The sequence below is a fragment of the Fringilla coelebs genome (genome assembly GCF_963513975.1).
Source record: "Fringilla coelebs genome assembly, chromosome: 6".
Taxonomy (NCBI): domain Eukaryota; kingdom Metazoa; phylum Chordata; class Aves; order Passeriformes; family Fringillidae; genus Fringilla; species Fringilla coelebs.
In genome coordinates, this window is record NC_140034.1 from 58,939,478 (window position 1) to 58,963,370 (window position 23,893).

The window sequence follows — 23,893 nt, forward strand, 5'->3', positions numbered from 1 at the left end:
ACATGCCATCTTCTAAAACCTTGAACTCTTTGTTTTTCACCACATGATATTACACACTTCTAATCAAACTACACACCCATAATCCCAGTTCTATCATTCAAATTTGGAAGCCTTCTCCACAGCCTCAGGTCAAACACAGTGCTCTCCTGGGGATCAGTCAGCACAGAAAGTCTAAAATTCTCAGCATCCAAAGTTCCAGCAGTGGGTTTGTGTTTTCATAAAGTCTTTCCACAGGCAAGGAGAGGCAGAAGGAGAGAGGCTGTTGGTAAAGGGTGTGGTCATGGACCTAGAAGGGATGTCCCCCATTCCTCAATGGGGACAGGCTCCTTTTTGAAGGCTGGTGCTCAGGACATGTCTTCATGGGCCATCCAGGAGTGCAAGGAGAGAGCTGGAGGAAGTTTTGGTGCTGGCTGTGCTCAGTTCAAGTGTTTGGCCTCCAAAATAGGCCTGTTGCATAGGAGGAGGATTGTGGTGCTTCTCACAAAGGCAATACAAACATATTCTTGGTAGTCAGGAGCTGTGCAATCCATTTGTCACACAGCAAGTCTTGTGTGGTACTGCAGTTGTCTGCTGATCCCCACACATGATGAACAGACCTGATAAAGTCTTTAGCTAGTGTTTCTTTAACAGCTAATGGCTTATATTTCATTTTGGAGCTCTTGGTTTTATTCCCAGTGCAGCAGCTGTACTGCAAACTCATGAACTTAATGCACGCGCAGTGTTTACGGCTCCAGACCGAGAGCGTGTCTGAAAAATGTTTCCTTTGAAGAGTGTTTGATGCTTATTCATGTGGCAGGGTAGTTGTCTCAGTTTATCAAACAAATATTGAGGTTGTTCTCCAAGCATGTTATTTCCCAGTAGGCTCCAGTGGCTCCTCCAGAGCCTTTGCAGTCTGTCCTGGAAATGCACAGCTCAGGGCACGCTGTGAAATCCTCCTCAAAAGCAGCTACTGTGTGTAATCAAATGCTTTACAATGTTTACTATTCTCAGCCACTTCGGGGTTTAAAAATCAAGGTGACTCAGTAGCAGCCTATCAACGTGCAGAGCATGGATGTTTTCTGAATTAAGTTCCCAGTATTCATCAATTGAACAAACGCTGAGCTGTGGAATGAATTAGCAGCATATTGAGCTTTACAGCCTAGTGCACTTTGGAGATGGAGGAGCTAACAAAAGGCATCACAACAGCAAATATCAGTTTCTCACAGATGTAGACACATATGGTAGTAATGCCTTAAATGGTGTGCAGTGAGAGAGCACCACACTCCAAGGTGTGCTCACAGCTTTGTTAGTCTTGTTTGCAGTACATGTGGAGTCTGATCCTGGTATGTTTTCATGTTATTTTAGGCTGAAACTATATTCTGGGTTTCATAAGGATTAATCACAGACTCATCATGGAATCTCATCTGGTTTTCTGCAGGGGAGAAAGCAGCAGAGATGAATACAACACCTATTACCTATCCTTCTTGGTTCTGGGCATTACTGGGCTTCATCTCAGACTCTGTCCCAGCCAGTATTTCAGCACAGGAGATATATGTTCTACTTTGTATGGCAGTGCTTCTTCTGTTTACACTTGGTGTTCTTTCTCAGACAGAAAAGAAATTGTAACCCTGAAAATTATGCTCTAGATCTCCTCTTGGGCCATAGTTCAATTTTCACTGTTGTCAGGGTAGCCAGTTTTGGGATGCATAGTGTGTAGGATGTTGGACTATTATGACATAATTTAATCTTCTATTTTTAAAGCTTTGGAGTATCCAAACCTTGATGTCTCGGAGTCAACTAGAGACTACTGGGTGATAACAGGTACTTTCTAATGTCCTTCCCTCCTCCAGGCACTCCAGGTAATAATTTTTAGTGCTAATTTATATGAACACAGCAGTGCAGTTATTTTACACAGAAATAAGTGGCTGCCCATTGAACCTGCCTTCAGCTGGGCAAATGCACTTATGGTCACTCTGTGGCATAAGTGATAGATCATCTTCAACAGTGACATCTCCAGCACCAACACCCACCTCAGAATTTATAGCACTTTGGTTGAAACAATTCTGAGAGCAGCATTATCTTCTGAGAGTTTTGAGACACAAATAGACCTTTTATTTATTTATATTTTATACCCTGGGACATGGATTTAAATCTGAAATCAAAAGAGACACATAGACATAACCCAGCAGCAAAGGTGAGGTTACACCAAGGAATTTTGTTATGATTTGCTGACTATCTGGGTGCAGGGATTTTTTGCATCTTTTACTTGAAGGTCTTAGGCTTTAAAATACTTCTTTTATCAAGTCATTTCACAAAATACTACTTTTATCAAGTAATTTCTGAAGTCAAAATGATTGTGCATGTGAAGATGTGCCACCTTCTCATGCACAATCATTTTGACTTCAGAAATGATAACTGGGCAAGAAACAGACCCTTTCCCTCAGACTTCCTTGATTGATACCAAAGCCTTTCTAGTTGGTGTGTCTGTACCTGGAATTGTTTAATGCTCAGGAGGGCAAGAGCAAAGTGCTCTGACATGAAATAGACTTGGCACCAGTTCCATCTTTTCATAAATTTGAAATAAAACGTAAGTTTATGCAGAGATGATGATCTTCTGAAGGGAGTGGTGCAGCTCCTCCCAGTATGGACCCTGTTAACCTGATAGTCCATTTCTTGCCTCTGTGCACTTGCTGTGATGGATTATTATTGATATTACAATGGAAACTCTGTTTTCAAAAAGATCCTGTTGGTCCCAGAAGACTTTTTTGAAATAATACTAAAAAAACCATACATATGTATGAATTGAATCAGCATGTCATATTATTTTTTGAACTTTAGAATCCAGTGTCTTTTAAATCTTGCACTGATTTATACTTCAGATGCCTTCATTTATACATCAGAAATGTTTATTCAGGTTTCAGTGCTCTCAAACAGGATATTTTGTTTGAGACTGTACAAAATCCAAACTTCAGTGTTCAAATCCTCAGGATAAAAACTGGTTAACAGGAGCATCTGGCAATAAGCTTAAGCCCAGCAGCTCTCAAATAGACTTGAACCTAATTTTTACATTGAAGATCACAGAGTAGATGTTCCCCTGAGCCATTTTGGTAAACTAAAGGCCTAGAAATGGTATTTTGAGATTAGATTTTACTCTGTGAAGCATCATTGATATTATCTGAGATGAGCTGTGCAGGGACTGAAACAGAAATGTGTTATATCCCCACAGGGAATTACTGAGAGGGGATAACGGTGTCCAGGTGTTTAATCTCCAAGTTAGTCTGCACCTCCCTGTCCCAAACTGTCCCACAGACCACGTGTTACTTCACCTGTGGGTACATGAAGTGCTGATCTGTGTTTTTCCTGTGTTCCCACAGTCATCCAAGGGGTGGATATTGCTTTGCTGGGGCTGAACAACCAGAGCTTTGCCAGGCTGATGGAGCAGCGCTTGGCTCCGCTGTTCATGATGTCCCACCAGCAGGGAAGGCGCTTCAGACGTGCCACCACCGTGGGCAGCTACACTGTGCAGGTGCTCAATGTGTTAAAAAAAGTGCTTGGCTTGCATCTGTCTTGCTTCAGTTCCTGTAAAAGACATGCCTAGCCGAATTTCTAGGCTGTAATTTCATGTATTTCTCATGGGTATCAAAGCAGCGAGGGCAGAATGCCTGGCAGTGCTGATGGTGCCTTTTGCTGCAGCCAGCCATGTTGGCATGCCTGTCATCCTTGAGAAATCATCATTAGTTAATCAGTGTTCATAAATATTTTCTCTCTGGTTGCTATGAGGATTGATACAAGGTACATATTTTAGTGTATTCAGCATAATGAAGAGTTCCAATTTTTTTCTTCTGGATAAAAGTTTCCTAGGTAACTCAAAGCTTGAACTTCTTTTTTTTCTCTTTTTGTTGGAAAAAAATGTAAGAAGCAGCCTTTATTTATACAGGATTAGTCATCAAATCATGTGGCCCCAGATCATGTTATGAAGTAGAGACTTGAGACCTGAGTAATTTATTAATCATCTTTCTCTTATTTACAGCATTTTTCATTCAGTATTTTGAACAGATCATGTTTTGTTTTCTCACCAATTAAGCCAAATGATGCTGTGGGCAATTAAAAGATTTTTTCAAAGTTCAAAAATTAGTTGTTTAAAAAAAAAATTAAATTGTTTTTCAAGAATTGTTTATTGTAAGGTATAAACCTGAGTAATAGCATTTCCCATTTGCCCACACAATTCTTTGTCTTGTTTCACTGAAAGAATTCAAAAGAAGGAACACATTTTACTTGCCAGAAGTGTGAACCTTTGTAAAATTTTAGTCCACAACATAATAGAGAAGAATCACAAAACTCCTTTTTCTTCTCATCATTAGAAATGTTTGACACTTTCTCCACTCTCAGGAAAGGTAGAGGTACAATGGAAAAATTCTGCCAGTGTTCTGAATAAAATGGGAAAAGCATGATTCCTTTGTTATCAACCTGGGACGAAAAAATAATAAGTATAGAAGGAAAATGTGAGGCTGTTTTTCAACTGCAATATGCCAGTAAAGTAGAGTTTTCAGTATTAGAACAAATTATAAGAATTCCCCCTTTACAGAGGACTGTAATGTCCAAAAATTTGATCCTTTCCTCTTTACTGCATGCTTTTCTTAGTGTAGGGTTTTACCTAAGGATTATGTTTATTTTTTTGTCAGGAAAAATTTTAGTTATTTTTCTGACTGACTGATTTAATAGCCTGGGCTCTGAAGGGGAGAAGCTCTGATCCTGTGAGGATATTTGCAAGGAGCTTATGCTTGTGGGTAGTCTTGAAGAAGCTCCCTGTGGACACTGCCTCCAAATAGCTCCTGGCAGGTTTTGCAATGGTATAACACAAACACCACTTATTTCTCTTTCTCTCCTCATTTAGTTCTTTATTTATTTTATTTCCCTTAAAGATGGTCAAAATTCAACGTATTCCAGGACCCAAGGAGCCAGCTGAACTGACATATTACACTTTATACAATGGGAAGCCTTTGCTAGGCACGGCAGCTGCCAAAATTCTGAGTACAGTTGACTCGCAGAGGATGGCCTTGACCCTGGGCTATGTCATCCAAGTTCAAGCTGATCGTAAGAGTCCTTTCAAAAATTCCATGCTTAACCATTGCTTTATTCCATGAACTGAACACTATGGAAAGTCACAATTAATTCTGGTGCTGACAAAACCATGACACCACACACTAATGATGACTAGGGCAAAGTTGCTATTCACATAACTTGGCCAAAAAATGTAAAATGTGATGGCTGTTAAGATGCCCCTTATTTTTGACTTAATCAAAACAGTATAGATTCCTTCAATATCAAAGGGATTACTATTTTTTTAAATAATAATTTTCACCAAGAAAACGACATGGTTTTTGAAGATATTATTTAGACACAAATCAGAAAAGTGAAGTTGAAGAGAGCTACTTGTGCATATGGGCAGTTTCAGATTCAAGATATGATAGTATCATTCAGAATAATGTGGCCAAAAATACTCCATTCTTGAAAAATGAAATGTTTTCAAATTTCTCTTTCAAGACCTTAATCAGTTACTGAGTGATTGTGGACACAGGTTTCTTAAAATGGTTTTTTTAGATATTCCTATATACTTGCCCATGGTCATAAACCTGTGGTGAAGCTTGGAGTGTTTTTTCATGAAGTTAACATAATGTATAATTATGTTTCATGCAGTGTACAAACCCATGCCTTTTGCTAACTGGATTTCTCCACCTTGCCAAAGTATTTCTTTAGAAGGAATCAAAATTTTGTAGTGGACTCCTGCCCTGGATCTCCTTACTGGTGAAAAGCACATAAAATGGATGTCCCTGGTGCAATTATATCTGCCTGGAGGAGTGGTGGTACTGAAATTATTACGTAACATGGTGACAGGAAAAGAAGGGACCACTATAATAAGTAATTTATATATCATCCATAAGCATAGGATTGAGTAAGGAGACTGAAATATGATACAATTCCCAGATAATGCACCATGTCCTGTATCTGATCCTTGATTTGATCATGGTTTGCTTCTGACTTTAATTCAGCTGAACCCAAGGATCTCCATTCCATAAATTCCAGCATTTAAATTCCAAGTAATTTTGTTTTCCATGAGAATATTTCTTTAATGTATTTTTTACTAAAGAGGATATAGATATAGCAGTTTCCTAGCTCTTTGTGCAGTGATGTGATTTATATTTATGTGGGTATTTAGGCAATTATGGCATCTACTGCTCACCATCTAACTTTGTATTTCCATGGTCTGATACGGCAGCCTCATTCATCTGTAGATTTTCATACCAGCCACGTGTGCATTGAACACTGTAAAAATAGAATAGACAGGAACTGAAATTGTGACCTGAGGTACCTGAGATTCTGAAGGTAGAGTATTTGAAATGTAGGAAGTAATTCCATCTTGTTACCTTATTATGGAAAAAACACAACCTCTTTCCTTTTGGACACGGTTATTTGTAGTCTGCATTGCCACAGAAAATACTTTGTGTGGATTTCATTTTTGCTCATTATAATTTCTGTTCTAGTAGAATGAAAAGTTCTGTCCCAAATTCTGTGAGAAAAGACACGTACCCTCGGGAGCTTGCAGCTGGGTTAGATGAGACAGACGAATAATAACACAAAAAAATGGATGTTCCTGTTTTATGAGCCAGAGACTGAGTTACAACAGAATGAAAGGCTTGTTTCAAATTCCACTGAAGTCTTACTGAGTTGAATGAACCATGGGTTGATTTTAGGTCACATTGGAGTCTGGTAACTGAGTTAAAGATGTAAATTAGGACTCCTAAATGTCTATCCTATTAGCCATAAGGTCATCATTTCCTCTGCATCCCTTTGAAGGCATAAATATAATTTTTCAACCGTTGTTTGCTGCTTCCACAACAGCAGTCTATAATTAAAGTTTCTGTTATTTGCTAAAATTCGGATTCCGTTTCCTACCCCACAGCCCTTTCATCCCCAAACTAAATGTCAAAGTCAATAATTAAGAATTCTGCAAGTCTGTTGAAAACTGAACCTTGAAAGTCTCCAACCTGGCCTTTTTGCAGTCTTGTGCTCAAGCTCTGAGCCTAATGGTGCCGTTCCCACATCACCCAACAAACTTGACAGGCTTTGCAAAACGTTGCAAATCTACAAAGAGAACAGGCTCAGGCTCCAGCCAGGCTTTCAGCTGGAGAACTGTAAAGTTCCCACTGCCTGCTGCCGAAGAAGCTGGTTTGCATTTGAAGTCTGATCCTGAGAGATGCTGAGTGCCTCTGACAGCTCATAAGCTCAATGACATTTGAAAGTGCCGGTCCCCCAGGAAATGGGAACGACTGCTTTGTGCTGGTGTTCTCACAATTGCCTGCCCACGCCAGCAACCAGTGCCACAGCAAAATAAACAGGGATAGCATGGGGAAGTCCACTAAATATTTCACTACAGCAAAGTTCAGCATTATAAAGAGGTTGTCTGATTGTTTTTCCAGAAAGAAATGAAATGAGAGAACTGGGAATGTGTCACAGGAGGATCTCGTATGTGTGAACAAGTTGAAGGTTCATAACTAAGAGATTATTCTGATGAAATGGAGTCTAAAATGTTTTTGCATTGCTGAAATGTACCCTTTTCCTGGTGCCATCATTAATATATCTGCAAGTAGCTCTTTCCAACCTCATTATTTCTACTCCTTCAGAAGTAATGAATTCTTTTTGACCTTAACTATGATAAATTATTTTTAGAGCACAAGAGAAGCATCTTCTTATTGCCTTATTGATATTGAAAGTAATTATTCCAGCTAGTTTTCTTGTTTTTTAAAATGCTCTGCCAGTTTGCTCCTGCTGAGCCAGTCAGTCTTTGACACCATGTATGGATTCCATGTGCGTTCTTTTAACCCACACACTATGCTACTTTGCTCTAAGCTGGGCTTGTGTTTGAAAAATAGTTAAGGATGCATTATTTGCACCTTTTATATGTTTATTTGTTGTGTGAATGAACCATAGGAGTGATATCTTACATGGTATCTGTCTTGACTTTGAAGTGGATGTCTGCTTTTTAATATAACCAGGTAACACAAAACTAAGAAAAGAGAGCCCAGGGATTTGTGAATTCAACAGTGTTGCTGATTTTCCCCTTTTTATTCTACTAAAGTAATAGAAGAGCTATTCCCTTGTACAGAAAGCTAGGTTACTTAATGGTACTTTTTATACTAATTTCTACATGGAGGCAATTGAAGGCTGGAAGCCACAGGAGCCTTGCCCAGTGAAGCTCACCACTGCTGGTTTGCCTTTTTCTGCAGCTGTGGTGAAGAACCCCCCAAACAACCTGTGGATCATTGCAGCCGTGCTGGCTCCCATCGCGGTGGTCACGGTCATCATCATCATCATCACCGCGGTGCTGTGCAGGAAGAACAAGAACGACTTCAAACCAGACACCATGATGAACCTGCCTCAGAGAGCCAAGGTGAGTGACCCAGCCCCACATCCAAGGGTCCATTTGCCTGCTGAGGCTGTGACTCTTGGATAGATGCAGCTGAAGGACATTTGGAATGGAAAGGGTTGGTACTCACAGCTGGGATCGGCACATCTCCCGTAGGACCTCAAACACTGTGGCCTGAGCTGTTCCTGCCTGCTGAAGGTGGGAATGTCTGAAGTTTGGTAGCAATTCAAACCTGGTCCTAACCAAAGTTCTCCTCCCAAATTGCTAGAAGGTGCCCTTCCAGAACATTTCCCTTTTCTGGTTTATTTTGAGACTCCATAAAATCCATAATAGACACTCCTTGAATTTTTTTTTCTCCTACTGCTATTATTCTTTTATGTGTTTTGGACTTTCTAATTTATGTATATTGCTGGTCAGGTTCAAGCCATTATGGTTTTCTTAAATTTACTAATCCATATCAATTACAATAATTTTTTTCCCCAAATCAAATGCACTTACAGTTTGATCCTCTGACAGGAAAAAAAAAGTCTGTTTTATCTCCATAGTGAAAAAATCTGCCCTCTCAATGTTGCTTTCAATGGTTCTTGATCAGGTCCACCCAAAGATAGGAGTTTTTAGCTTATGGAGGCTGTGTGTAAGTCAGACTGTTCCTTTGCCCTTTTAGCTGGCTTTGTTCTTCTCTGCTGGCATGGGATTGAGATGATGAATTTTTTCTTTGGTTTCTTAATGCTACAGACAGCAGGATTATTGAGATTTCAGCTCTGTTGCTTCTGCTGAAGAATGTAAATTGGAAGAAGAGTTGAAGGAAGGCATGAGGCATTTGACAGCTCTTTTCTCCTTATCTTAGGTTCGTTGCAGATGGGTGCAGCTGGTGCCAGTTGGAAACCAGACATTTGTATCAAAAATGATGCAGAAAAGACATTTCCATTTTGGTTCCAGTGTGCTCATCTATTTATCCACTATTATCCATCCAGTGTGAAGACTAGATCTGCAAAAGTGCAACACACAATATCACAAACACAGACAGGAATTACTATCACTGCAGTGCTATTAGATGCCCCATTGAAGCCCCTAAAATACAAATTATGCTTTATTAGGGGCTGTTGCCAATGCTATGCACCATTTGATTGGTTTTATGTGTAATCATGGTCCCAGCTAAAGGAAAAAAAAATGAGATAAACCTTGTACATTGTTTTGAACTGCCCATCAATATGGGATGCTTACCAGCCAAAGAAAGTTGCTATGTAAAAAAAAACCAGTGAAACAACCTACTGCTGGTTGAAATTATAGCACAGAAAAAACTTGAAAGTATTTTCATATTTCAATCCATTGTTTTCCTTCCAAAAAGAAAGAAAAAATTGGATTTTTACTGTTCCTGAGAAATCAGATTTAATTAGGCTGTGAGATACACACTCAGGTTAAAGCCTGTTCAGCCAGGTTACACTGGCATCAGATGGGAGCTGGATCTGTAATTGCTGGAACGAAACAATTGGTGCTGAGCTCCCAGCACCCACACTGAACATCCTTTTCCTGCAGGTTTGTGTTCCAGCTTTTCCTGCAGGTTTGTTCTCGTTGCAGCTGGAGTGCAGAAGGTCCCCTTCCAGAGTGCATTTCCCCTTTCCGGTTTATTTTGAGACTCCATAAAGTTTAATTTAATTCATTATCTGAAAAGTGGTGCATTTCTTAATGAAAGCTAAATTGCTTTCCATTTAGTTTCACGATGATGGCTCCATCAGAAACGTTCTGCCAGGTCTAGTTTAGAGTTAATGCTGGTATATGCACTGTGGAAGATAAGTCCTGCAGTGGGACTGGGAATGGACTGGTTTGGTCATTCCCGATTTCAGCATCTTTAATTAAAATAAGGCTAAGAAACATATTTTGAGAAGATAATGGAAGAAGGTAATTTTGAAAAGAAGAGTTTGTTTTAGTTTTAATTCCAGTGTTAGGGCTAGTGGTAATTGCTTGAACTACAATTGCCATATTTCATGCGTTTCAGTTTGGGAGTACAAATGAGCGCATATGCATGTCACATTTAAAATGAGTCTGTTGTATTTCATGGCTGAGGAAAGTGCCCGAGACTGCTGATTAATGCTGACTCTGCTCGAAGTGGAGTCACAGTGGAGTGATTTGTAGTTTAAGCAGCCGTTTTGGTATTTTGCCTCCGTGCATCCGAGATTCGCTGTAGAATCACCGGAGCAGTTTTGTGACTCCTTTTGAGCAGCCAGCAAGCCGCGCGGGGAGCAGAGGAGGATCCGATGTACCACCTGCCCGCTGGGATGCCAGGTGCGTGCGCTGGCTCCAGCAGCCCTGCTCCAAGGGGACCGGCAGGGCAGAGCCGCTCGGTACTGCAGTCCTGCGGGAGGGAGGGAGAGGGGAGGGAGGCTGCGGGTCCTGGCGGAGCGCAGCTGCCACATCCCCGCATCCTGCGGCGGGACAGCGCCCAGGGTAGCGACACATTTCCCTTTAAACACCCGTGTGCGGCAGCGGGAGGGGATGAGGGCACCGAGCGGAGCTGCGGGGCTGCTGCCGGAGCCTGGGAATGAAGGCGTGGCTTCTGTGTTGTGGCACGCTGAAGGGTAAATAAATGAAGTTTGCAGAATGACCTCTCGGACGCAGCGTAGTTTATAGGAGCTCTCCTGGGAATTGTGGTGCTGTTCTGAATTGCCTCAGCAGTTAGGGACATCTGGATGCAGTTGCAGGGAAAAGGAAGATTGAAAAATACAACTTTTTCCAATTTTCTCTCTAGCTGTAAGATGAAAGAAGTATAAATTGAAATTGGTGAAATTCTGATGGGATTTTATTTTAATGTTTTTATTTCAATGCTGTTTTTGTCTTAAGCAACTGTTTTTGCTTTGAGGTTTTGGATGAATGTTAACTTTTGTCTTCCTTGCTTTCTAATTCACAGCTTGTTTTGTAAAGTCTAGAATCTCATTTGTCCCCTCACTTTTTTTTTTTTTTTTTTTTTTTTAAGATCATGAAAGAATAAATTTGCAGGTAAAGAGAGATAAGATCTGTAGTCTAAGACCCACAAGCAAAAGCAAGCTCTGCAGGCTGTGGGAAAACAAGCCTTACCAGTTTGATAAAGGGCAGAAGAAAAAGTCAGTCAGACTGTACCTGGGTATACCAATAGAGGGGAGGGGCTGATCTCTCTTTCTCCCTCTCTCTTTCTCCCTCTCTCTTTCTTTCTTCCTTCCTCCCTTCCTCCCGTCCTCTCCCTCCCTCACTTCCTTCCTTCCTCCTTTCCTTCCTTTTTTTAAACATCTTTAGTGTCTTTTTCACGATCATTACAAGGAAAAAGAGTCCCAGAAACAACTGGTATTCAGTCTGCCCTTTCCCAGGCAGTGTAATCTAGCGGTCTCTCTCTATCCATTTATTATTTCAAAAGCAATATTAGAATCTCAGTCCTTCAGTCTTTGTCAGTATTTTGGATGTATTGGACATCTACATTTGCAGTACTTCAGCTGTGCCTGGTCGTGATTTAGCCTTGCCAGCTCCCTCCAGGGGTGGCAGAACCATCTGCTCCTGTGGGCTTTTACAGAGCAGGGATCCAAGAACAAATTTTATTTAATGCAATATGTCTGCTGCTGATGAGGATGACTTTCTCAGCTCTCCTTTTATTGTAGTTTGTTACTGGACATGGTGGTAAGTAGAACTCTGATGATTAAAATAATCCTTCATTTTCTTCCTGTGGCAGATCTGAGCTGGGACACTGCAGAATTCTTTAGTATTTCTCAATGTCCTGCAGTTTCTGGTTTGGTTTGTTTTTTGTTTGGAGAGGTGTTTTTTTGGTTTTTTTTTTTTTTTTTTTTTTTTTTTTTTTTTTTTTTTTAATAAGAGATGAAGTTGAGACTATTTGACTCTTTCAAAGGCATGGAGGGAGAAATAACTGATTTAATCACTTCTTATCTCTTGTTACCTTTTTTCAGAATATCTAGGGGGGGGCCTTAACTGAGACTTATTATTTATAATGAGGTTGAAAAATAATATTTTAATTAACAATATTATTATGTAGGATGTTGTGCAGAATTTCTTTCTAACTGTCCTTCACACAGCTTCTGCTTCCCTTCCTTCATTTGCTGGCGGCTGTTTTGTGATACCCTGCTTGCCATGGAGGGGTGATGGTGAATTAGCATTTCTCTGATATATTGCAAGTTCCATGGGGGTGATTTGTGGAGTTGTCTGCTCTCCCTTATCAGCATTAGCCCACTCCTTAATGCACTGAAGCTTCTTATCAGAGGAATGCTGAAGGATGGAAACACATTAGGAACCATTAGCCTCAGTCTGAGCAGGAGTTTGGGAATGCCATGCAGGTCCACACAAAGAAAAAGCATTTTTTAGGTTTTAAAAAGTGAAAACCAGCTCCATTCTTTTCAGACTGAGATCACCTGCAAAATGTATCAGAATTTTGAGCTGCAGCTCAGATTTATTAAGGGATACAACAAGAGAAAATGCTTTTCAGAGCTTGTCCTTTTTCTGTGCCAACAGCAATATTTTTTCTCATGCTGGTTTTCTTTTGGAACTAAAATATTCAATGATGGTGCGACAGGAACCTGGAGTAATCAGTCATGAACTAATTCCAAAGCATGTGTGAGGTTTAAAACCTCCACTTTCTCAGCTTTGAAGTGTTTTGTGGGCCTCTCTTAGCATTTTGTCAATAGTCTTTTTACTTCAGGAAGAGCAACCTTCCCATTTTTGGTAAGTTAGTTTTATTTAGTGTAACAAGAACACATTTTCCAGAGGTGGATGTGAATTTCTTTGAGTGATTTATTTTTCATATTTTTTTTCCAACAGATAATGTGGGTTGGTTTTGTTGTTGCTGCTGGTTTGTTGTTTTTTTTTTTTTTTTTTTAAATTTTTTTTTTCCCATTTTATTTTCCATCTAACTGAAAATGAAGTTTGGAAAGTCAAGTTTTGTCTAAATGTTTAATTTTTCCATTGAGAGAATCCACCTTTTCTTGGCTGCTTTGCCCAGAAGGCATGTGTTAGTTCTGCTGGGCAGGAACTGCCTTGCTGCAAGGCTCTGGTGAAATGCCACTTCCCAAGAGAAACAAGTGAAGTCAGTAATATCCTTCCCAGTAGGCAACTGGCAAGCCAGGGGAAATCTAATTTCACTGATCTGAAAAAGATTATTTTCTGGAAAATGTTGCCCATGAAACTTTCTGATGTGTGCCTTTTTTACTTTGGCTTGACTGGGAATAAATTACTCCCACCCTCTTTGGAAGCACAAGGGTTTTGTCAAAGAAAGTTTTCTGTAGGTTTTTTTTTTTTTTTTACTCCTAATTTTTTCTTCCACATCCTTGTTCTCCCACTGTCTGTCGAAGTAATTTCTGGGGGTGTTACAGCAGGGTAAGAAAGGTTAGCCAAGGTCAATTTCATACTAACTAATCATGTTTTAAATGTGTGGAATGGAGATCTCATCAGAAAATTGGTTTCCTGTTGGGTATTCACATTGTAATCTATGTATTTTTACCTGTCACTTATGTAATTTAAAAAGTTAAGGAGTAGTGAAAAATTTTACATTGAATTTGAAAATTTATATTAAATGTAATACACGCTGGAAATTTCTGTTGTTTCCCCTGTTTTTTGCAGCCAGTACAAGGCTTTGACTATGCCAAGCAACACTTGGGCCAGCAGGGAGCAGAGGATGAGGTTTTACCTGTGACTCAGGAGACTGTCATCCTTCCCCTTCCAGTCAGAGATGCTCCTGCCTCCCAGGAGAGGGAAACGACCCAGGATGGGAGCACCATCAAAACTGCCAAATCCAACGAAACAAGGAAAAGGTATGGGCTGGCAGCCGGTGCCTTTCCACACAGGGGTTAAATCAGATATGTGCTGCTGGTTGCTGAGAGGTTTGGTCCTCAACCACTGTAAATTGCTGTCACTCCACTGGCAGGCTCTTCCACTTTAGAATTGGATCCAATGCCTTCACCAGCAGAAGGGGAAACCCCAACCACCCACTAAATTATGGAAGACCTCTAGATCCAAAGCATCTACAGCAGGACAAAACTTCAGAAGTGTAAGAATAGACTTGATAATGTCAGTGTCTAGGGTGAAGTGTCCCAGGTTTGCACTCTCTTCATATGAAGTCTGTAGGCTTGTAGGATCATGGATTCAAGATCCCCAGGGAGCTATTTGGCTCCTCTTCTCTGCTGCAGGGTCCAACACCCCCTTAAATCAACTTTTTCTACCTTATTTTAAAGTCTTCCACTGGTGGGATGATCACAACCTCCTCCAGCAATCTGTTCTCTCCTGCCTTTCCTGTTGGAAGTTTTTTACCTCATGTCTGCCCTCACCCATCCACAGAATAGCTGAATGTTCCTTGTCTCGGTCCTGAATGTTCCTTGTCTCGGTCCTTGCAGGCGAGGAAAGCAGATTATCCCTTTATCCCAGCTGTTTTGCATGCTTTGAAGCAGGTGTTTCCTTGATCCACTCTCCTTGGCATTTAATGAGAGTGGAGCTGAGGACTGATACTGAAGGGAAGAGAGGAAAACAAACTTGTTAGGCAAACAGCCTGAATAGAGGTAACTGTTGTTGTGTAGCTCACAGGCATTCCACGGGCCTGGCCTCTTGAAGGGATTTGATAACATACAAGAAAAGCAGCTGACTAATGCAGAGAAATTCTAGAGAAAACCAAGCCTTCCTAGCTGAGTCACCTCATCTTGGCCAATATTTCCCCCTTTGGAATAATGGGAAAGCTTGGAATACTCAGTGCAGTATTGCTGCACACTGTGACAGGGACATGCTGGAGGGGGAAGGTGTCAGCCAGCAGGTGTGGGGCTGGAGGACAGCAGGGGTGGGTAGACATCCCCAGTGGTCATCAGCTGAGGTTTTCCCTGCAGAAAAACAGACAGAATGATCCTGAGCTGATGCCTGGTTTATCATATTCCTTTGGCTGTACAGTAAATCACCTGGAATGTGGGAAGAGCTGTCTGCAGGGTGTACCAGCAGAGAGGAGTGAGCCAGCTGCAATTGGATGTAAACTGTTATTCTGTCATTTAATGCTAGTGAGGTGTTTTCCAGGCTACAAGTTATTGCAATATGAGGGTTAGGTGTATGTGAACCAAACAGCACCTGTCCCTTTCAGAGCCTTCCATCCTTTGAAGAAATGTCAACTGGAAGATGACCGTGACACCTGCAGTGGTTGCTGGTGCTGGGCAGGTCAAGTCTTTGCAGGAATTGTACTTTAAAATGTTTTGAAGCCTCTCCAAAGCCATGTGTAAACACACACACAAAAAAAAGTAAACCAGCCCTGTTAATTAATCCTCTAACCAAAGTGATTAAACACTTCACTCAGTCCTTTGAGTGAGCGCAGAAATCCCCCACCTAATCTGCACCATTTTAAACAAATGCTGATAAGCAAACTTGATCTAGGAAAGTTGTTCTCATTATAAAATGTGCTGAACCATGGTGCCCTTCTAAGCAAATAACTAAGAGTTAGTTTTCCCTCCTTCAGGGTGATTACTTGAGTAAGTAAGAACATGTAGAATTTCAGTATTTTTGATTCCCAGGAGCTGTGTCTGGAAATGGAATTTAATGGTTGCTGAAGATGAAGAAATATTTCTTGCCCTTTATGTATTTGCTCTTTCATTCAGGGTACTTTACAGCCTGGAAAGGTCAATTCAAACCAGACAGCCATGAAGTCGCTGGTAACTGATCAGAGTATCTTTGCTATCACTGAAAGAAACTTCTCCGTTAATAATATGAGGACCACTTAAAAAGGATGAATATTTGGATTAGTGTCACCACAGAAATCATTGTGCAAGCTATGCATGCTCACTTCTTTTCTGTGTTCCCAAGTTGAGCAGATTTTCTTCAGGTGTTGGTCTGTCCCTGGATGGATCCTTTTTACTGGGCTGGGATTATCCATTTAGCAGTGACAGACAGGTTTATAGGGAGGAATCCTGCTTCTCAAAAATACTTATTTTCAACAGAATTTCCAAAGGAAACCCTCAGGCTGGAGTGACTGGGGTTGCATGCTGAATTCTCCTAGAGTCCTGTAGCTGGAAAGAGCCTGTCTCAAATTATACATATTTCCACTTAGGCTATCTGCAAAAGGGAATCTCCAAGAATTGCTTTTCTCATCTTTGTCCCTTGCTGTTCTGACCACAGTAAATGCTTTCTATGTACACCGGGCAGGGTGGCCAGACCTGGAGGTAATTGAATGTTTCAAGCTGATGATACAGTATTGGCAATGATTTACAGGATGGTTTTGACATTTGTTTTGTTTTAGTACTATTTTCTGGTTATAAAACCATTGTGACAGCAATAGAATTTGATTTGATTCTTTTTCTCTGTAAATGGAAGCCTCTGTGCCTAGGCCCATTTTTTTTCTCTAATGTAACCTCTTTACATCACCCTGTCACTGCCCATGACAACTCAGTGGTAGATTGCAGATAGATTTGTGAATAACTACACAGGTCCTGTGGGGAGTTTTCATTCCCTTTGTGGCAGTTGCACATGTAAAAAGAAAAAGTGACTATGTCTGGAAGTGGACTAGCACCAAATGTGCTATTGTCTACTAGTGGCCTGCTTTTGCCAACTTGTGCATTAGGATTTGAATGACTTGTGCACCCTAAAAAGCAGAGATGCTGTGGTGGGAGCTCACTCCCAATGCAGCCCAGAGCTTGCTGCTCATTTCTGTCCCTGCTCCTTGCTGGGACTGAATGCACAGTGGTTCTGCCCTGCCCTCCCTCCTCACCCTGGGCAGGGACCACTTTCAGGACAAGGATATGCCGTGGCTGATTAAAACAAGCATTTTCTTAGGGGTTTCAGCCAATGAGGATGCTGGTTAAACCAGGGTATGTGCCAAAAGGAGAAATTTCTTATCAAGTTGTGTGTGCCTATGTGCAAAGTGAGTGAGTGTAGTTTGCATTGTGGCTGACAACAGCTGACTGTAAATGCAGGCTGAATAATAAAGGAATCGATTTAGCCATGCATCCTAAAACAAAGGCCTACTTTATTTTGTCTGGGTTAATGACCCTGAATTGACAACGGGACTTTTTGTCCTCGGCGGTGGCACTTTTATCATTGTGCGGCTTATGCATGAGGAGCAGTTGCATTCCAAGCCACCAAGATGTCCATCAGCCCTGAACTAATTGGGGAAGTCGTGTTCACATCCCATCACTCCGCTCCTACCTTTACCGTGTTGCTGCGTGCTGTTTCTATTCTGTTTCCTTTTGGTACCAAATCAGACCTGAAAACTCAGTGATGCAAACCGTGCGAATGAAATAACCTTGAAACGAGGTTGAGGAGGGAGAACTCACGTCCTGCCTTGTTGCTATGGTTACTTGCAGCCGCTCCCCGAGCCAGAACGGCTCCATCCTCAGCAATGGGTCGGGAAAGCCCAGCTCCGGCCGGAGCTCCCTGCAGAAAGTGATGGCACCGCAGAAAGCGGCAAAAGACGAGGGGAGGAAAAGGAACGGTGAGAAGGGTTCGTTGTGCTCACTCCCACTGCCACACCCACGCAGGCACCACTTGAAACCCATTTCTTGTATCCTCAGCAGTCCATGGGCATTTTGTGTGCGGCTCATTTGTTGGGTTTTGTCCTTCCCCTTTACTGCTTCAACTGTTTCTCCAGATCCCATGAAACATTGTCATACTTGCTCTTTGCAAGTTTTCGTTTTTGTTTTTCCCCTCTATCCCCCTTTTTTTTTTTTCTTGGAATACCCGTAAACTACTGAAGACATGATGCTTCCTAGTAGGGTTTACAGCTTTTTTTGTTTTGTAGTTCCCTAGGATATTAATTTTCTCTGCTGCTTCTGCTAAGCTGGCCCTGATGAAGATGAATTAATTAGATAAAAATTAATTTGAGAAAGTGTGAAACATCCGGTGCTTTGTCTTTTCTCACATCCTTGGCACACCTGTTTGTCATTAACATTTACTGTCAGCTTTTCCTGAATGCACCTGGGATGTCACACTGGATGTTTCTTACGAGACCTTAGTTGATGGTGGTGACCTTGTGCCTCTAGATGGATCAGTGGTGATCCATGATGGATGAGAAAAGGACCCAATCCCATTTTTTCCTTGCTTTTCTTCTCTTTCCTTATTTTTCCTGAGCTATAGATTTTTTCCCATAGCTATGTTTTCCTTATGAATAGAAAACTGGCTAACAGCTTCTAAGTTTCAAAGGGGTTAATTATTTTGTCACTGTATGAAATGTAGCTCATTTTACAAGACAACAACATTTGTGTTTTCTACAGTAAAAAGCTGTAATTTATGGTGTCTTTTTTCTTACGCAGCCAGGAAAACCAATATTCAAACCAATGCTAAGTGCTGTTTACATGGGTAGACGAAATATTTTAGTGAAGGTATTTTGTGGTTTGTTAGGTTTTACATCTTCAAAGAAAACTAGTAAGAACTCAGGTTTGTTTGTTTGTTTGTTTGAAGAATTGACTAGCACCTAACATCCTTTCTTCTGATCTGGGCTGTAGTGCATTTCTAGAACATACACATGCTACCTAAATAAACCTCTGAATGTAATGGAAGGAAATAGTGACCCTTCATTTTAAATCTTAATTGCATTAAAATTTAGGAGAAAAAACTTAGGAGAAAAAATTTAGGAGAAACCTGTGCATGAGACACCTCATCTGCCCTCCTGGTAGAGACTTCATCTCCTTCTGGTGGAACTCTCTTCACTCAACTGCCATGGCACTAAAAAGGATCACCTGGTCATCTGGCAGAGATATGAAAGGGAATAAATGCCTTGTTCCCTGGTAAAGAGTGGAGAACTTTTTAGCTATAGGCATAACTTTTAATGTATGTTTAGGAGAGTTTCTTTAAACAACTCTTTCAGAACAGCTTCTGAGAAGGAGGATGTGGTGATGGCAGATGAAATGACCTCCCCTTGTCAGAATTAATGGAGTTCAGTTTGGAGCTGTGTGATCCCAAATGCCTATTGAAATTGAAATGAAAATCCAAAGCCTCAAGGCACCCATTACTTCTCATCACAGAGCCTGCCCTTGGTTCCCCTGTGCTGTGATTACAAACATCATTGTCAGCTCGGACAGTTTGTGCTTTCTGCAGGGTTCTACCTTGACCCAGAGTGTTTAGCATCCACAGAAGGTGGTGTCTGTTTTTCCTTCCAGTTTCAGAAGGAAGCTGCTTTTCTCCCAGTTGTTTGCCTGAGCCTGCTCCAGCTCTCCAGCCTGGCTGGTGGCTCTCACACAAATGTTGGCACAAGCAGCAGCAGATTTTCTTCTCTGAGAAGCAGCATCTTCAAACTGGAATGAATCCCTTGATGGTCACATGTTGGATCTGGGGACTCCAAGTCAGAATGGCTCATTAGTTGCCATAGTTACAAACCAATTTTAGATTCTATTTCTTGCTGACATTTAGTTGCAGGGAGGAATGACAGCACTGGATGTTACCTCAGTATTTAAATTCTATATGGCTTGTATCAAAATTGACTCCACATGGAGTGTGTCAGGGCTGTGAGTGAACAATGTGAAACCAGCACAGACTGACAGGCTTTGCTTCAGGACTTGATGCTTTGGAGGACAAGGAGAGCTCTTCAGCTGAGCATTATTTCTACAGAAAACACAAAATAACTACTTGAATCAAACAGTGATAAGATTTTGTAAGATAACGGAATGTTTTTTCTTGAATAACACATTATTATATTAATAGGAAGTTTTCTTTCTAAAAAGAAAACTTCCTTTAATAAAGAAATTTCCCTTAGGCACTTAAAAAAACCCCAGACATTTTTTAAAAAGTGCCCAGTTATGTATGTTAGAGGACTGTAATACAGATGAATCAGCCAACAGAGGTACTGGCAATTTCTGAGATGGGTTTGTGAGAGAATGTGGAAGAGAACAGGATATTAGCAGTTCTACCCCTCATTTATCAGGCCAAACATCATTCAGGGAGATGCAAATGGCTGAACCCACTCAAACCTAGAGATCTAAAGCAGCCCACAGTGCAACCTTTCCTTTCAGCAGTTCCTCACTAAATGAAGCCAAAGAAATTGATGTAGGTTGTTTATCAACCCTTAAGTACTTGATCTTGCAACCTTCCCATTAACACCTTTGGAAGAGTGTCAGTGTTTGTTTCTTTTTTAGAGAAAACCAAAAGTTTTGATTTGCTATCAATTCTTAATGAAGCATATGACTCCTCAACTTGTGGGGAACTTGTGAAGTTAAGAACTTGTGTAGTTGAGCTCAGGTTTATGCTTAAACCTCACCACCACAGGTACAAGCAACATTCCCCAAGAGTCAAACTTCTTTGTGTAAGAAACCTTCCCTGGCTGGACCATTTTCCAATCATTTGGACATCTTTGAAAATAGAACTTTTCAGAATTCATTCAGTGAAGGGCCTCACTCCTTTTTAAAATACCAGTCTCTAAGACTATAATTTCTTTTGTCCAGGCAAGAGCTGTCTACAGGAGCAAAGTAGCAGGGGAAAAAAATTGTCTGTTATTGGTTTAGCTAAAATCAAAGGGATTTTTGGATGTAACACAGCCAAGCTATGATACATTGCCTTCTTTATTCTACAGAAGCGTGGGTTTTCACTCTGTCTGATGTGGCAGCTCAGCATCAGAGCCCATTTTTCTGAATTTCTGAGCAGTTGTCTGTGGTGACTCAAAATAAAGGGAAATATGGCAACAGCAATGTTGTCTGGTGGCAGCTTGGACATAGAGTTAGCTGGGGGAGGTGTTGGATCCCAACAAACATCCAGCACCCTTCTTCTGCCTTTATTGTGCTGAGTGAAGTACAAATCAGAATGGAAAGGGCTGTCTCCAGAGGGTCATGGCCAACTGGGACAGATCTCTGGAGGTAAGATCCAGACAGAAAGGAGCCCTGCATTGGAGCAGCTGTGCAGATTTGGAGTGAAATTATTCCTCTTCATGATGCCTGTGTCTTTTAAAGGCTGAGAAATCAGAGTGCTGGGAAGAATTTGTGGTGTGGAGAAAGGAGCCTGCTCTTTTTGTCCTCCATTCCCTCATCCTGAAGCATTATTTTCATTTGCCCCCAAATGGGTGTTAACTGGGGATTTCATCTGACTCTTCACCTCCTCACAGCAAACTCCTAGGCTTTTTGGAGTAATTTACTACATTTAACCAGAGGGGGGTAAAAATCCCAAAGATTAAACAAAATCCACCTGTTCAGCTGAAATCCTGTGCATTGGCACCAGTTGCTATTGAACCTTCCAGAAGCTTTACACATTGATTCCTTTTTCTCCCAAGATTTCAGCTTATGTGACACAGACTAGTTCTTCCCCTTACTGTTTCCATTTCTTCCACTGCCCTTTGTTTTTGTTGTTTATTTGCTTTAAATAGTGAGAGCACTGTGACCCTGCTAGCATCCTGCTGGTGACTATGAACCCTTATTTTTTCTTCAGACTTACTCAATGTAATTTCTTTTTTTTTTTACCATTTTGGGTTGCTGTTTTCATGGCAAGAAAATACTGCATGCTGTGTTGCTAAGGTGCTTGTTGCAGCAGATCTCTGAGGGATCTGGGATCTGCAGGTGTTCACACAGTTAAATATTTCTTCACTCACGTTTGCCTTCCCCTCTGGGTGACTTTGGCTCTGCCACTAATGGAGTCTGACAGGAGTTTTCATCCAAGCAGCAGTGTAAAGAGCATGTAGATGTCCATGCCATCAGACCCAGTGGCAGTCTGCATGGCTGGGATTTTTCACTAATATGTCAGCACTGAAGAAGATAAATGTGCGGTTTTATTGTGCAAACAGAAAACTATTTTTGCAAAGGTTTTTAAAACTCCTGGGGCACTATTTCCTTGAAGAAGCTTCTGTTGTAGGCTCTCATGTCTTCCCTGTCTTTGTGTGTTTTTCATCCTTGTCAGTTAAATAATTTTCTTTTAATTAGTGAATGTACCTACTTATCACAGAAGTGTCGGCCAAGAAAAGGGGCTGGTGGATTCACTGGAAGCATTATGAAATATGTGGTCTCTTTTTGAAAGAGTTTGATGTTTAGAAAGATGAGGCAGATGTGGTTGGAGAAGAAAACATAACCAGAGAGAGAGATCCTTGCTCCTGCTTATAAGGACAGGAAACCTTCAAAAAAAGGGAACCAAACAAGCAGCCAAGGGACAAATATCCTGTGTACATGGTTTCATTGGAAACCTCCAAATACCACTTTAGAGATCTCAAATGACCTGCTCAGGTGGCTCCTGCTTCAGGATCCCAGCATACAGACAGCAATACTTCAGGCACATCACCAAGCATTTAGCAGACTTTACACCCAAGGAAATACTGTCCAGAAGGAATCATGGGCTGCTTCCATTTGTCTGTAAGCTGTTTGCTTCTGAAAATACAATACTTGTGCTGTTTGTGAGAGGTTTAGCATTGCAGTGTCTCAGAGCTGGGTGTAATTGTGGAAGGGTGTGTGTGTACACAAGTGTGTTTTCTGTTATACTGCAATATCTTACAGACAGGTATTTCTGTCCAGATAGGTTCAGATGCTAACTTTGGGAAACTTGTATTTTACTTATAGGCCTATAAACTCCTTCAGAAACAGATTTTTTTTTAACTGTTTAAAGCTTCTCTTTGTATCTTTTGGGAGATAGTCATCTGATCAATGGAATAACTTGGATGACATGGAAAAAAGTCTATTTAAAAAAAAAATATATATATATATAGAGAGAGATTTTCTCTAAAATGAAAATTAGTTCCCCATTATTAAATCATATTCAGGACTAAGGATTTCTGTTTGAAATACTGATACCTGGGCTTTTTCTAAGGAGCTTTTTTAGATAGGTGACACTGCTTGCTCTTTGTCCAACTGCAGGTATATACTGTAGGTATGGTTATAATGTTTGCCTTCTCTTCATCTAAAATAAATCTTCAAAAATAATTCATTGAGTGAAGTAAGAAAAGGCAGAGCATGTCCACCTTCTTGCAGTTGTTTCCCAAGTTTTTGCTTTATGTGTTTTTCTCGATTGTTGCCATTCTTTTTCTCAGGCCTTCCAAAATTTTTCTGAGCATGACAGCACAAATCTTTGTTTCAGGTGTTTGGTTGGAAGGTTACCTGATTCACAGGCAATTTAAATGTCCTTAATTTTATTTATTTATTTTTAAGTGCAAGTATGTCAGTCCTTTTTTTTCTTCATTCCAGCATATTTTGATGAGGGAGAGTGGAGGAAAGGCAAGGTAGATGGAAAGAGAGAGGAGACAAGGAATCTTCCATGGCCTCATTGAAATTTTTGGCTGACAAAAGCATCACTTTTTTTTTTTAACTCTAAATTATTAACTATCTAAAACCAGACTATTTCACCTGCCTAATTGTCTTTTAACCATTCAGAGCTGCAGTCCCAGAGCCCCTTTTCCATGGGACCAGCTGTCACGAGTGGGCAGCACCACCTGCTGGCATTGCTGGCTGGAATAGCTCAGAGCTGCCTGGAAATGGGAGGACAGCATTCCTGGGGCAGATGTCGTGTTCTGATGGCTGCAGAGGTGTGGAAACAGAGCTTCAGGGATGCTGCTGCTCCTCAGGTGTCACTGTGATATTTTCTGAAAGATCCCTTTGCCAGGAT

The 23,893-nt window shown here is 40.9% G+C and overlaps 1 protein-coding gene across 1 annotated transcript in view; it reads left to right on the plus strand.

Annotated features, from left to right (window-relative positions):
- Positions 1-23,893, plus strand: part of KIAA1549L (KIAA1549 like) — a gene marked incomplete at both ends in the record, with an annotated part of 123,073 nt that overhangs the window by 68,363 nt on the left and 30,817 nt on the right. Inside the window, 6 exons of the mRNA XM_084208754.1 lie at positions 1,741-1,800; positions 3,354-3,505; positions 4,902-5,073; positions 8,265-8,428; positions 13,994-14,184; positions 17,698-17,825. Coding sequence (XP_084064880.1) covers positions 1,741-1,800; positions 3,354-3,505; positions 4,902-5,073; positions 8,265-8,428; positions 13,994-14,184; positions 17,698-17,825 — 867 coding nt within the window. The remainder of the gene's footprint in view (positions 1-1,740; positions 1,801-3,353; positions 3,506-4,901; positions 5,074-8,264; positions 8,429-13,993; positions 14,185-17,697; positions 17,826-23,893) is intronic.